This window comes from Carex rostrata, chromosome 2 (genome assembly GCF_964058835.1).
Source record: "Carex rostrata chromosome 2, lpCarRost1.2, whole genome shotgun sequence".
Taxonomy (NCBI): domain Eukaryota; kingdom Viridiplantae; phylum Streptophyta; class Magnoliopsida; order Poales; family Cyperaceae; genus Carex; species Carex rostrata.
Window position 1 is genome coordinate 15,386,812 of NC_135919.1, and position 15,797 is coordinate 15,402,608.

A 15,797-nucleotide genomic window follows, 5' to 3' on the forward strand; every position below is an offset into this window, starting at 1 on the left:
AGATTTCCACAAGATGAATACTGTAAAATGACAAGATGAATACTGTAAAATGACAAGATGAATACTGTAAAATTAATAAGGCAATACTGTAAAATTAACAGATTAATACTCCATATCGCCTCTCTATCATCTATTTCCTCCAGATTTTCACAAGATGAATACTGTAAAATGACAAGATAAATACTGTAAAATTAACGGGGCAATACAGTAAAATTAATAGATCAATATTCCATATCGCCTCTCTATCATCTCTTTCCTCCATATTTCATTTGAAATGCTAGATCTGTTACTGCATACAACAAAAACAACAAATTCAACAGAAATAATTTACTAGATTTGAATTTTGCCGTGCTCTTCAACAAAAACAACTTCTATTCGATCGCACTCCACGATTGAAGGTTCCATTGCGATCATGTATAAAAAACGAGATCAAGTCAGTAATCTCAATTAAAATCCACATTTCTAAGGGATATTTCTTCCTTAAATTAAGCTTCCTTAACCAAAACAACAATAAACAACTTTTAATCACATTGAACTTCCTTTAGGTCAAAAGAGTAAGTTCAACCGGGTGAGAAAGCTGGTGAGGAAATGAATTCGTTAGGGAGGCTTTATTGGTCTACTTTGGATGGCTTCGATGCTGACTCGAGGCTCTGGGTGTCTTTTCCTTTTATAGCGTAAAGAGCGAGCCAGATTCGGATGGAACGAAAGAAAATTCTATGACATAGTCAATTATTGAAGAAAAAGGCAGGGACCGTAAATGGTTAAAAGACAGTTAGACGGGAGTGGATAAGCTTGTGGACAAATGGTGGACAAAACTCAGTGGACAAAAATCTTTTCTCTTTATATAAATTGTATATCTAATTTATAAATTAAAACAAAACAAAAAAAAACTGAACCTATATAGTGAATGAAAGAATGCGATTTAATACTTTATCACAGTAACTTAGTAAGCATTCTACATATTATCACAGTTACCAAAATAGATCACCAGATCAGGCCACGCTGAAAACATTATAATATTATATCAAAGCACTCGAGACATTGTTTCTGGTGGATAGTATTGATTGTGACGGAGCTTGAGGCCCTAGATGACGTCACTGTTGCTTTGCTCTTTTTTAGTACTATAAAATGAGCAATGGGTTTGGTCACTGTCGGATCTGTTTTAGAATTTGTGTATACGGATTTTAAAGCAGACGCGAAATTACGGGCGCGAATCCTAAAACAGATCCGACGGTTAGCAGGTCCAATGAGCATCGGACCCAAGCTGCTTCCCTATAAAATATATTGAAGTTGGATTACGAGTACAACTAGGGTCTTCTTAAGCTCATTAAGTTCTTTGACAAGCTTGACTTCAAACGACGAACCCAAATCGTTGAAACCGATCTATTTTACAAATGATGTGCTTACATATTAAATTTAAATTAATTTTGTATAAATCAAGTGGTAAAAAAATAACTACAAATTTATTAAAATTAACTTATAAACCACTTTTTTTTACTGATGGATTTTATAATAAATTAATTCCAAAAATAAAAAATTTGACATGTAAGCATTAAATTAATTCAAAAAAAAATTGACCACTTGATTTTATACTAAATTAATACAAAAAATTAAAAACTTAACATATAATCATATTACTTGCGAAGTAGATCAATTTTAAGTTTCAATGGTTTAGATTTAAGTTCGATGAGCACAATTTCAAAAATATATCGAATTTACTTCAAACGACGAATTCAAACAGTTGAAATCCAAATTATCCAACTACTTCATGAGTGATGTGTATAAATACAAAACTTAAAAAAAAAATCATTTATGACAAACTCAAGCGATACAAAAAATAAAGTTTTATAAGTCATTTTACAAATTATTTTAATTATTCATTTTTTATCACTTTTTTTACTGCTTGACATTGTACTAAATAAATTCAAAAATTTCAAAATTTTGCATGTACATGCATCACTTGTGAATTAGTTAGATTTTAACAGTTTGAATTCATCGTTTGAAGCCAATTCGATATATTTTTAGAGTTATGCTCACCAACTCTCTTGGCAAGTACAACACATGCTAACTTTGCTCACTAAAAGAATACATAGGAACACACACTAAAAAAGGAAGCTGATAGCAGTACCCATGCTATAGTACCAGCACTCTAGCGCACATAACTATCATAAGTAACTACTTGGAGGGACTGCAAAAACTCCAGCACTGATTTTTTTTTTCTAAAGTATTTATACCTATGAGGTGAACAATTTTTACGTAAATAATTGTTTTCCCAAGCAAACCTCCCAAACGTACCCGCACCATACATATCTTTGGTGGACCGCTCAAACTACAAGGGGTGGGGTGGGTGTGTGTGTGTGGGGGGGGGGGGGGGGGGGGGGGGGATTATACACGTTTTTAGATGTGAGTTCTTTTTTTATTTTTTTTCCGTTCAATCTCGTCCATATTTCTGACAATATGTGAGAAATTTTGCGAATATAAAACCACCAATGTCTTCTACACAATTTTTTCTTTCAAATTAAGATCCATGATGATATATTTTCGAGTTCATCGTCACACAAGTATTTATACATATACTTGCAAGTATACACTGAATGACGTCTGAAAATATTAATATCAAGCACTGCAAGTATTTATAACTATGTGGTCAACTATTTTTTGTTAAATGAATGTTGATATGGAGACTATTGGAGAAGGTTGATGCGGTGATACATGATCTCCACTACTTCATTAGAAGAAGATTAACGCATGAACGATTGAAGGACTGAAAAATGAATGATCATAACAAATTATGTATCAAAGTATTAATATCTTATTTTTCAAATGTTAATATCATATCTTCCAAGTATTTATAACTATAAAGGTTGATGCGGAGATAAGTGCAGAGACTTGGAAAGAGAAGACTATATAATTAGTGGAGACCATAGAGAAAGAGTGTTACAAGGATTTTAGAATAATAATTAATGGAGACCATATAATATCTTTTTAAAATAAGAATTAGTGGAGATTATATAATCTTTTTAAAATAAAAATTAGTAAAATTATAGTACATAATTTCTCTAAATGAGATGCGGGGATTTTAAAAATACTGAAGTACTCAAATTATTAAACAAAAAAAAAACAAAAAACTATCTTTACAATCACCTAAAGCTTGCAGGGTTGCGCTCTTTCTTTTATATTAGAAAGAGACACCACGCTATACCATCTCACACATCTAGATAAAATGTTTGTCATTTTCAATATCCGAAGTTATTATTTTTATTTTAAAATAAAAATGAAGATATATGAAAATGCAAATTTTAAACCTGCAATTTTCTATTATAAAAGAACATTATCTTAAATACTAAATTAAAAACCTATTCTCAAAAAAGACTAAATTTCTAATTTACAATATTTGGAAAAAAAATATGATACTTGCCTTAAACAACTTATAAGCTCTCCTTTCAGGCCAACTTCTATTTTCGTACCAGACTGTCAAAGTCACGCCCAGGCTTTCTCGGCCAAGTCCGATTATGAGTACGTGGAAGAGACCAGAAAAATCTTGAGCAAGACTATTAAAACCGGACCAACGTTAGAAGCCGAGCCGAGCCTCTCAATTTATTTATAATTCGAGTTATCAAATGCTAATTTTGGTTTCATTTTATTTCAAATACGAAAAATCTCCAGTGCCACTCTGGTCCCTGCTACAACCTCTCTCTTTTCTGAAACCAAGAAGAAAATAGCTGATAGTTTGCCTAGAACAAAATGCAACAAAAAATTTGGTAAACCAATTTTCAAACACAAACAATAAATTAGAAATTAGCCGGTATACAGATTCTTTACAAAATGAACCTTTAGACCAACTTCTCAAAGTAAAAAACTAGATCGGGCAGGACAAGGGCAAGTGTATTAGTAGTAATACAAAATAGTTTAGGAAGGCTGCAACACCATGGTGTCACCACACCATTAGAAAAGTACAAAATGCCTTCCAAAAAATAAATGCAAAGTTAAATTCAAAATGCCCTATTCACTGTCCTTCAGTGAAAATCCAAAACATTGACTAAACCACTCCCACCTGCTCTTCAGTGGGATCATCCTCAGCCCCCGAGACTAAAGAAGCAGATTGTATTTTCCCAGCATGCTCTAATCTCATCAAAATAACTCCCCTATAAAAGGAATAAATTCAAAATGAATATAAAAAAAACAAATTAATGCCACCAACCAGGAAAATAGGAAAGTAGAATTTAGGTCCGACTCCCATAACACTGAAGGAGAAAAAAGGTCAAATAATAATGGTGCTTCTCGTATTTGTCTCAAGAGAATATGGTTAGAAGCCCAACCAGCAGCTGACCAATTTAACTAATTTTTGTATTGCACACCACCAGAAGAAATGTTACCTGCTGGGACGAGTCTGGATTGATATATCCCTAACCTTGATCCTGTTTAATGTACCGCTCTGGCTCACTAGAACCAACTGCTCTTCACTCTCACCATCATCTGTACAATTCAAAAATAACATGAAATGCGATCCCTTAAAGCTGTTAAACTACTCTAAAAATTAATTGACAGAAAGTATATATGACAAAAAACCTGCTAATGAATACCCGACAACAAATACTCCAGCAAGACGAACCTCTTGGGGAAGCTGCAACAGCAACAGTTAAAAGTACGTTTAAGTTACCAGAAATCCAAAATGTGTACTTATTTCTTCTGCATTCATGCAAGAGACATTTCTATGGCAAATACCAAAATTCTGTCAGCTAGGAAAACCCTATAATGTCAGGTACTCAGGTGCCAGCTGGATGTAATTTCAATATATGTCTTTAATTCACTAATTTAATTCTATACATTCATGCACGAGAACAAACCCCAAACAAGCAAGCGCGCAAGATTCCCTGTGCATTATAAACCAATACATTGTAAAATACAATACCACTTCCATCCTTTAAGCTGCAACTAACAACCACAGACTGTACCTATTGTTATTGTACTCGACCACAGACTACCTAGGGTGTTCTTAAGCTCACCAAGTCCGGATTTGATGAGTTAACTCCAAACATGTCAAACGTTTCAAACAACGAATCCAAATTGTTGAAACCGATCTACTCTAGGAGTGATGTGTTTATATGTAAATTAATATATTTTGGAATTCATTTGGTATAAAGTCAAGTGGTAAAAAATGCTGAAAAATGAATGCATTGAAATTAACTTATAAACATTGTTTTTTTTTAACCGCTTGAATTTATATTAAATTAATTTGAAAATTTATAAATTTGCATGTAAACATATTACTCGTGCAATAGATTGGCTTCAACAGTTTGGATTCATCATTTGAAGCGAATTCAATATATTTTGGAGTTAAGCTCATTAAGGATCTTGATGAGCTTAAGAACACCCTAGTTCTACTCTAATCCATTTTAAAATGTGATCTATAAAACAAAGTAAAGCTCTGAGCATTATACAAGGATGTATAAACTTTGACAAAAGGGTGAACTTGATTTATTTATATATTTCAAAAAGGAAAAGAAGAGACAGCAAGCAAGGTATGCTCTATTTCACTAAAAGGTAGAACTTTACGTGCAAAACAGCAAGAATTGCAGCAAGTGGACAACTTCGATAATCTTTTCTTGAAAAAAAGAAAAAGAAAGATAAGACCTACAAACAGGTATCAACACAGCGTACCTTGTAACCTCTCAAACCAACCCTATTAAAAGGCGAAAGACGAAACATGCTTAACGAGACACGCTTCCCATAACCGTTCTCTGCCACAAAGAGAAGCCATGGAGGCAGCTGATTATTGCTGCATATATTTTCACAATTTTTAGTTCAAGCAAGATGTTTCCTCAGAAAAAAAGATACCAGCAAATCAACATGACCATTTTTAGGTGGGAGATCATATGGGAAAGCGAATGCATGGCCAAGGCAAGAAAAAAAAGACAACCTTCTAGCTCAACAAAACTCAAATCTTTTATTTGTTAACAACAAAAGTTCTTAACCTCTGTCCTAAATACCAAGCCTTCTGACAGCTTCTGTTTAACTTTAATCTCAGGACAGAAAAACTCGAAACAGAGTAACTGACTGGTTTATAAGTTTATCATCAAATATTCAAGAGAAGTACCCAGCACATAAGAGAACTAAAGTAACCTTTTATTTAAAAACAGCCCAGGTAAATCCTTGTGCATATCAGCAGGGATCACATCCAAAGCTGCCACCTTATCCCCTTCTTTCAGCCTCATTGATATCATCCCCCTTGTTTTTCTTCCTAGAGAACGAAGCTGTACATTGGGAGAATATTACAGAACATCCAGAACGTAATAATTTACAAAAAAAAAAAAGGCTGCATTTAAAGACGTGTGTGGTTACTCCTGTGTCTCTAATTCTCCAGAAAAAATGAAAAGGGAGAAGCAACAATATCAAATTTAAGGCCATGGAGCACATGCATATACAAATGTATTGTCGCAATAAGTTACCAAAGAGACACAGAGGTAACCACATGTAAAGCTGTCTAGAAGTGAACATATATTACCATAAAAAAGTAACTCTACATGATGGCATGAATACCCAATAAAAAACAAACACAATAATAACTAATGCATAGTTACCTTGTTGCAAGAATTAACAATGACAAACCCTTTTTGAGAAGCTACAACAACAAGGTCATCATCAGCACAGCTGCAAACCCACCTAAGCTCATCACCAGGGACCTGAAATTGGAAAGGTTCTTTCACTTATCTTTGGCCAAAAATACAAACAATAAATAATTAAATATAATTACAAAAGGTGATTGTACAAACCAGTTGTATGGCAATAATTCCGATACTTCTAATTGAAGAGAATGCATTCAACGGAACTTTCTTGATGAATCCATTCAAAGTCAGCATAATGAGGTACTGATCTTCGGAAAATTCACTTACGGGAACTACCGAGGTTATTCTCTCCCCATCGGACAATGACAACAGCTAGACAATACAAAAAAAAGGAAGTAAAATAACAAATGATTAAGACCATAGGACTGAAGATCACAATGCACTGTCGAAATCAATATTACAGAGACCCTCCAGTAATGTCTTTATTCAAATAAAGAAAACACGTTATTATCATTGCGGTTAATAAGTTCCAATATACCTGTACCAAAGGAGTGCCTGTTGCTGTTCTGCTACATTCCGGAATTTTGTATGCTCGAGCTGAGTAAACTGTTCCCTTGTCACTGAACACATAAACACATCCGTGCATGCACAAAGATCATTACTTACCGGTACAAATTGTGCCAACAGCAATTATGAAAGGAATAACTTTCATTTAGTCAAATTTTCCTGGAACCTTAACAAATATAGCAATTACGGGAAGGGTTCAGGACAAGTCCAATTTTTCTTCCCTCAATGTAATTGCTCAACCGATACTTTGAAGCAATTACTGGTAAACAAATTCAGCCATTTACTTGTTTGACTTCCAAAAGCAAGTATCAGGTAGGCATGAGTTAGGAACCTGAAATAAAGCACGTGGTCATGCATATGGCAGACAATGAAATCAGAAGTGAGATCGTTCATCCGCATCTTCCCAACAGACTTCCCAATTGTGCCTCTGTGTTGCAGACTGAATGTGTTTGGCTTCATTCTCTTAACATACCCTTTCTCACTCAGAATCTACGAAATGTCAAATAACATTGTTAATTTGCTCATCACAGTTCATCAGTATCATAAGCAAATGATGCCCTTTTTCAAATATATTCACAAAATGTGACCACCATGATTTTTAGTGTTCAACCAAGGAGTACACTTTTAAATGAAAAAGAAACATCCTTAAACGACACTCTTGTTTGTAGAATTGTCTTTTCTTGGGGTGCCCCATGATCTCAAATAAGGACAAACTATTAGAGAGGCAAGACTGTTGGTGTTTTGTTGCTTTACATTTTTCGTTGTCACAAATATCTCAAATACCCTTAAAACAAATAGAAGAGTATTATAAAATGCCTTTTTTTTATTCTCATGCTGGTATAATTCCATGCATAAAAATCTGGGACAAAGTTGACGCACAAGCAAACAAGTTATGCAAAAATTTCAGAAGACTGGGACACAAATCAATCTTCCAGATTGCACTGTATTTACAATATCATACCAAGAGCATTTCTTCATTTGGGATTACATCTAGGTCCTCCACCTGACCACTCAGTGTCTCTTCCAACTGAGAACGCCGGGGTGTTCCAAACTTATTCTTTATCTCAACAGCTTCATGCTCTATAAGCTGAAATTTCACAATCAATTAATAAAGATTCGTAATTTCCTAAAAAATGTAATAAGCTTCTCTATCAGTATGTCATAACTTATCTCAACAAGGACATTGCAATGTCATCCTGTGTTTATAATCATATATCAATGCAATCAAATTTGTTACAATAATTTTGACCTTCTACTTTGTTTTATGTTCACTTTGGGGTGGTACCAGTTCAAACCACCAATATGGGATATGATACAAAACACTAGGCATTTGCAAGAAAAAAAAATTACCTGAAATATAAGCTTCTTGTTTGATAAAAGCTCGTTTAGTTTTGAAATTTCATCAGACAGTGCTTTGGCCTCGTCAACAAATTTCTTTCTCTGTAAAAAGAGAAGAGAAAATTACTCAAGCTGATTGGAGATGCAACAATGAGAATTTAAAAGCACAAGAAAAATTGTTACCTCTAGAGCAGTGAGTTTCCTTAATGTCATATCCAACAATGCTTCGGCTTGCTTTTCCGACAAACCAAATTCTACAATAAAGCAAGAAAATTGCAACAAAAGGCTAAAAATAAACAGAAATAACTTCAATTAATGAAAGAAATTCTCATATTTTTAATTATGTATTGCAAGATACAATTTAACATGAGTAAGGTTCAAATGCCTCATGTCTTTCATGCCTTAATTGTGCCTCAGATCCTTATCTCTGTTTTCAAAATACAAACAGTCAATCCGAACCAATCAACATGATCTCTGTATTAAAATGTGCGGAGACCAAATTTATCGTTCTTGGAAATTTTTTACTAATTTTTTAGATATGTACAAAATCACTGTTTTTAGATGGTCCAGATATATTCTGAAAACAGTGATTTTATACCTATCTAAATAAATAGTAAAAAATTTCCAAAAACTATAAAATTTGGTCTCCAACCACATTTTAGTATGGAGATCATGCTGAGCTGTTCAGATCAACGGTTTGGATTTTGAAAACGGAGATAAGGATGTGAGACACCGTTGAGGCAAGAAAGACACGAAGCATTTGAAGTTCAAATTTTGAACCCTGCTCATTTAACATTTAGTTGTAAAGTGTATGTTTTCCTACATAGCTAATCACAGACTTGACAACCAAAGGACTGCGAGCAATAAGAATTACATATTAAAACTAGAATAATTAGATAATTACTGTGCACAAGAGCAGATGTTGCCATTGCATGGTTGGTGGTTTCCCGGACTATATGAATAACATCATCCAAATTATCAAGACCTATCATAATACCCTGAAAGCACAGAAAAACAGGCATAACTTACTGTGCCCATTAACCAAAGAATGCAATATTACTGTTAGATCGCTATACCTTGATTCTATTTTTTTTCCCATTTTAGATCAAATTCATAAAAAATCATAAAATTCCGTAGAGCACCTTTGTCAAACCTAAAATTTACCTCTATAAAAAATAATGCAAACTTCCTGTGAGATCTGTACAACTTGTTCTATTTCTCCCAATTAAGATAAAATACATCAACAGATCAAATATCAGAGCACCTTTATGCAAACCTCAAACTTACCTCCACGATATGCTTTCTTTGTTCAGCTTGTGAAAGCTTATATCTGGTACGTCTCACGATGACAGAACTTCTAAAGTCAAGGAATGCCTGAGATAAATTGCAATCACAAAATTCATTAATACCAGTGTCCATGACGGCAATTCAACATTGTCATTTTCTTAACCTGGATAACTACAGTTTGTTAAATGGCAATGGCTACAATTTAGCAAAGCCTCTATGGCCCTACATCAATACCCCTGCTGTTTATTTTATTTACTTTTTTGGTGTAGCTTATAACTTCAATTAAAAGCACCCAGTACTATGATAGTTTTCTTCACTTTTTTCACCTTTTCATTTTACTTTCATAAAGGTTTTAGTACAATCCTTTTTAAGAAGTCCTAAATTGGAGCATAATTGCCTATAAATTCTGAAGTGAACATCAGGGTTAAGATGAAGGCCAAGAATAAACAACTATAACATGTGAATTTCAGAACTTCAAAAGCAAGTTCAATTAAAGATGCGGAAAAAAACTACCTGAAGTATTTCCTTAAGTCCCATCAGCTTTGGCTGTTTATCAAGAACACTGCTCAAAGTAATATAAAAAACAATGTCATAAATCCACACAACTGCATTGTTTTTAATACATCACCATTCATGTACATTTAGTCAACATCATTGAACTTTAAAAGAAGAAAAATTTAATATATTTGTGTACTTACCTGACCATGTTACAGCTAAAGCTCGACTGAAGAGCTGTGTGACGAAATAAATTGTTTAGAACTATGTCAGCATTTGCATTTCTTTTCAGCTGTAACAAGGAAAATCATGTAAGACAAGAAATAACTTTTCTCTTAATTTTTTCAGATTTTCTTAGATCGAGTTTGATCCATATAAGAGAAACTGATTTAGACCTCTATTACAACACGCATGCCAGACCGATCGCTTTCATCCCGAATGTCACTTATTCCATCTAATACCTGCCATAGAGAAAATAAAGTCATGAGCTCTATCTTTTTGCTTGGAGCAGAGGTAACATTGACATAAAAATTGGATCAGGGAAATTGTCCAAGTTATGTGTTCCTTTTGTGCTTCCCAAATACCAGTTTGAGTTGACTGAAAGGTGGAATTGATTATTATCTCTCTCTCTCCCCTCCTCTAAAATAACTTGTTCCATATTGTTTGAAGTGGGTTTATTCTAGAGAAATGAAGGAGAAACCAAAACCAGATCTTATCCATCTACCAAGTGAAAAATCTAGCAAATATAACCAACAAATCCTTGTAAGATTTTAGAAGATTGATTATTAATAACCAAAATCTCTCGCTCTAAAATAACATGTTCCAAATTACTTGAAAATAGGTTTAGTCCGGAGAGGTGAAGAGAAACCGAAACCAGACCATTTTCTTATACAAAGTGAAATTATTCCAACATCTAGTCAACAAATCCTTGGGATATCAACTAATCATAAAATTCAACCCTTTATCATATTTCTGCATAATCATCAGCTTAAGCAGTTTAAAGTGTCAATGGAAAAAATGCTTATTCAAACCAATAAGTTGCTGTAGTTTGATTTGTATTACCTTTCCTTCCACAAGTTCTGCAATTTTCTCAACAAGAGCAGCTTTGTTTGTCTGGTATGGTACCTGAACCAACATAAAACTCAAAATTTAGCAACAAGAATAACATGGTTCTAAAATGCTGTAAGTTCATACACAATCTCTCACCAAATGTGCTAAGCATAAAAGACTAGTAAAGACACATGAATACAGGTAGGGGGGTCAATAATTGATACCATAGACTGATACATAATAAACATTATCCTTTATGGTCAAATTTCATATCGTATCAAAACTGAGTGCTAAAAATGTATATCACTTTAATTTTGTCTTGCTTTCTTAGAAAAAGATAGCTTCAACATTGGCCTTGCTATATCTCATACCAATCATCCTATTAATAGTACAGGCAATTTTTATGCCAAAAAAAGGATAAATATAAAAGGGACCTCATTGATTATTATAGCTTCGCGTTTTGTTCTTTCTTCAATCTCAACTTCAGTCTTTCCTCTTATTACAACACGCCCCCGTCCAGTTTTATAAGCTTGCAAAATTCTAAAATTACAATAAAACCATGCAATTAAAATTCTACCTTATTACTGCTTCTACAAAGCAAGAAGAAAAATACAAGAGGTGAAAGAGGTATACCCTTCATTACCCATGATAATTCCTCCTGTTGGGAAGTCGGGCCCAGGCATGTATTCCATCAATTCTTGTAGCTTTACATGAATAACACAAAAAATACAGAATAAATGAGTGAATAATATAGGTAAGTACAGCCACGAGTATACACAAGATATACAGTCAAGTGGAAAAGTATCGAAGAGAACAATTCAAAATGTGGCCCCACAAAATGGTAAAATGTGCAACTATATAATATTTTTACCATTAAAACAGATGATAAAGGAGAGAGATTGCTTACAGTTGCTTCAGGGTTGTTAATCAAGGCACAGAGCGCATCAACAAGTTCGCTGAGATTGTGAGGTGGAATATTTGTGGCCATTCCCACCTAGAGATAGGCAAAGAGCATGAGAGAGGTAGAGTGAAATATTAGATTACATGATTACATGAAACATAATTACCGCTTTGGCCTTTTAAAACCTATAAATTGTTTAGGGAACCAACAATTGCACTAACTCCTACACAACAAATTCATGATGAGAAGCATATAAAATAGTATACCGCAATTCCAGAGGATCCATTAAGTAACAGAGCAGGTATACGGGCAGGCAAGAGCGAAGGCTCTTTTTGTGAATTGTCAAAATTTGGGAGAAAATCAACCTGTTTATCCATTTAATGCAAAGAAATTAACCTCAGGAATAAAGATTAGACAAATTGACTGAAAAACAAGAGCTAAGATAAACTTACTGTTTCCAGCTCTATATCTGTTAACAGCATCGCTTCTGTCAGTGCCTGAAGAAAAAAGGTTAAAGTTTACACTGCATAGGCACAGAACATCAATGTATAAAAAACAAATAGCTATACAATGCACAAAACAAGATTACTACTAATTGAACTCACTTCTAATCTACATTCAGTATATCGCATTGCAGCAGCACGATCAGCATCTATTGATCCGAAGTTTCCATGACCTTGAATCAGAGGGTACCTCAATGAGAAGTCCTAAGTAGGAAAACAAAATAATAAATTAACAAAGCCTTTTAATTTTGTAAATTTAACCAGCACTCACTGTCTGCAACGACTAGTTACATATTTGAAGGAGAAATAGTTACCTGAGCCATTCTAACTAAAGAATCATAGATAGCTGTATCTCCATGCGGGTGGAACTTACCAAGAACCTATAAATCAAGGTAAAATCACAGCACAACATTATTCTATTTGATATTATCTATAAAGGGGGGAAAAATTCTAGCAAGTGCAGGTATGCACATCTATTTGCTCGTCAAAGTTTCCTTGCACAAGTTTAACTGCCAAGTAAATAAAATAGGACATAAGGTCAACAAAAGTAAAATTCAGAAAAATCTCCTTTCTTACCTCACCAACTACTTTAGCAGATTTCTTGAATGGCCTACGTGATGAAAGACCCAACTCATGCATCGCAAACCTGAATATAAACATCCATTAATTGGTTGAAATAGAAGTAAAGTAAATTTAGGAAATAAAACAAAATAACACTTTTGAATATTTAAAAATAATTTGTCTAAGGTTCAAGTACTACAGTTCTAATTCAATGGTTAAACACCTAAACAAATGAAAACTGAAAATTACCTACTAAAAATAATCAAGATTACTCCAAATAAACAACCAAAAAGAACAGTATTCCTAGTATTATAGCAAAAGTACAACAAAATTAGTATCAAAAGTAGGGGCAGGTTGAAGTGATGGGAATGGCGTCAACTGACCCACATTTATTTTCAAAGCACACAACTTATTTATGCTTTTATCTAATTCTTTAGGACAATCACGAGATGAACCCAGAATTGACCCACACACTATGCACAATTTTTTTCACTAAAATCACACATGAACCCATACAAATAAAAACATTAAATATAAGCTATGATTACGACATATAATCCGTAGATCAGCAATATTGACCCCAGAGAAAAAGCTCCAGTCTCCGCTTTTGATTACAAGCATTGTCTAACTCAAGGATGAGACAACACTAGCTTTTTCTGGAAAATCTCTCCAGTCTTCATATCTTAAGTTACTAGTGATCAATGTATCAACCCACAAACAGATGTTTCACATGAACAATTCTTAAAAAAAGTTCTCTTACTTGGTTACAGAATCAGTATTAACTATTAAGTAAACAAGCATTCCCAAAAAATGACTTCCACAAGAATCCAAAGGTAAAAATTCACCAGAACTCTTTAATTTGATAATAATACTGGGACGAATAACAAAAGCAACTTTTGCTCCTACCTAATTCTTACTCCGTAGAATAATAGACGTTACCATGAATCCACAGAAAAAAAAAAAAAAAACTTATTAAAGAAATAGACTCACAGAATCCTTCTGTGCACGGGCTTGAGACCGTCTCTCGCATCTGGTAGCGCTCGACCAAGAAGCACTGACATTGCGTATGCCGTGTAAGCAACGGTCGCCTCCTTGTGAAGCTCTGTCTGTACTACTCTCCCAATCTCTTTCTCTTTAACCACTAGAGCCCCATCCCCTCCCTCCTGTTCAGCCCCTTTCTCCTTCCTTCTTGCTCTTACCGGTCTCATGCTCCGCCTTGAGGCACCGCTGTCGGAACGTTTCGCCGACAGAAACCGTATAGAGCAGGCAAAACGCCCATGGCGGAGGAGGGGAGACGAAGAGGAGCGACTGAGAAGATGGGGAAGGAAAGAAGAGGATGTGAGTCGGAGGAGAGCTGTAGACAATGACATTTGTTAAGAGATACTGTGCTCAAAAAGTTTTAACTAGGGTTTTGGGTATGGGTTTTAGTGAGAGGGCGCCATTACTGCAAAAAGAGGGGGGAGTGAAAGGGTTTTTCGGCTTGCGAGCGGGAGTAGGCCAAAGACTGAGGGAAAAGATAGTCGGCAGATAGGGTCTATGAACCGTATACACCAAATCTCTTGTCAGTGGGCGCCAGGTGTCGGAAATAACATTAAGTTGAATCTTGAATGGTCATCACTCATCATAACTCCGGGTCAAAGGCCTGGTCCAGGAACGGAAGGCTGGTAACACTGGATTTATATGACGATTACTTCATGGAGCATTGTGCACTCAGTGGGGGAATTCAGATCCAGAGGTACCGCGTGTAAGGAGGGATCTGAATCGTCGTTTTAATCTTGCAATATTAAAGACAGAATTCTGTGTATTTAAAGTTGGTTCAATAAAAATTATTCGGCTTAAATTGCGTATAATAAATTGGGAATATCCAATGTACTCATAAAAATCTATCATCATTTCTTCTATTCCCTTTTACTCATTAGTTCTATTATTTAGTTATTTTAAAAGTTAAATGGACAAATATACCTTTTTTTTCAAATAGAGATGTCTTTTAAAAATTTAATGAAAAAACACTTCATCTTCTTCGCATCTAAACTCTTTTACATGTGAAAACTAAAAATGCCATACATCACAGTCCAATATGTTATTAATTTATTTTAAAATTTAAATTTACAAATATACTCGTTTCTTTCAAATTAGATGTTATTTGCTTAGTCTATTATTTAATCTATAAAACCACTGCACCTAAAAAACGATGGAGCATAACACAACTCTTCGGTTTGTAATGGTTTTGCCTTTTTGGATTTCTGAGCAATGATTGTTGCCTTTGTCAGTCTAAAGAAAAAGTCTTTATTTGATTTTCTGATCGAGAGGGAATATTTGAAAAAATAAAACCATGGTTCGGACTTCAACCAACCAATTGAATTTGCAATTCTTCACTTAAAAATTAAAATTAAAGGTTTCAATCAAAAAAGTGAGCTCCTTTCTTCTGGTGGTGCAAGAAAGTTCAGAAAACCTGATTTTGTATTTACATTTCTTAATTTTTGTTTTCTTGTTTGTTAATTAATTCTTGTTTTATTGGGTTGTGTTGTT

At 34.2% G+C, this 15,797-nt stretch overlaps 1 protein-coding gene across 1 annotated transcript; it reads right to left on the reverse strand.

The window, feature by feature from the left end:
• Window positions 1-3,770: 3,770 nt before the first annotated feature.
• On the reverse strand, window positions 3,771-14,762 carry GYRA (DNA GYRASE A). The gene is made up of 27 exons (XM_078293499.1): window positions 14,259-14,762; window positions 13,284-13,353; window positions 13,022-13,087; window positions 12,810-12,911; window positions 12,657-12,701; window positions 12,471-12,569; window positions 12,211-12,297; window positions 11,937-12,007; window positions 11,738-11,843; window positions 11,316-11,378; window positions 10,649-10,714; window positions 10,457-10,545; window positions 10,272-10,320; window positions 9,759-9,845; window positions 9,376-9,469; window positions 8,655-8,725; window positions 8,484-8,573; window positions 8,095-8,220; window positions 7,465-7,622; window positions 7,105-7,186; window positions 6,774-6,938; window positions 6,582-6,683; window positions 6,124-6,254; window positions 5,662-5,779; window positions 4,570-4,624; window positions 4,377-4,476; window positions 3,771-4,145 (listed from the first exon to the last, which is right to left on the reverse strand). The coding sequence occupies exons 1-27, from the start codon at window positions 14,636-14,638 to the stop codon at window positions 4,040-4,042; spliced, it is 2,778 nt and encodes a 925-aa protein (XP_078149625.1). The 5' UTR covers window positions 14,639-14,762; the 3' UTR covers window positions 3,771-4,039.
• Window positions 14,763-15,797: the final 1,035 nt, after the last annotated feature.

What these genes read in the sequence shown, in the direction of transcription:
- GYRA (XM_078293499.1), bottom strand. Translation starts at nt 14,638, where the DNA reads ATGTCATTGTCTACAGCTCTCCTCCGACTCACATCCTCTTCTTTCCTT. An exon ending in AAAGAAAGCATATCGTGGAG is followed by an intron (nt 9,470 to 9,758) that starts GTAAGTTTGAGG and finishes CTGTGCTTTCAG; the next exon opens with GGTATTATGATAGGTCTTGA. An exon ending in GACCACGTGCTTTATTTCAG is followed by an intron (nt 7,187 to 7,464) that starts GTTCCTAACTCA and finishes TTATGTGTTCAG; the next exon opens with TGACAAGGGAACAGTTTACT.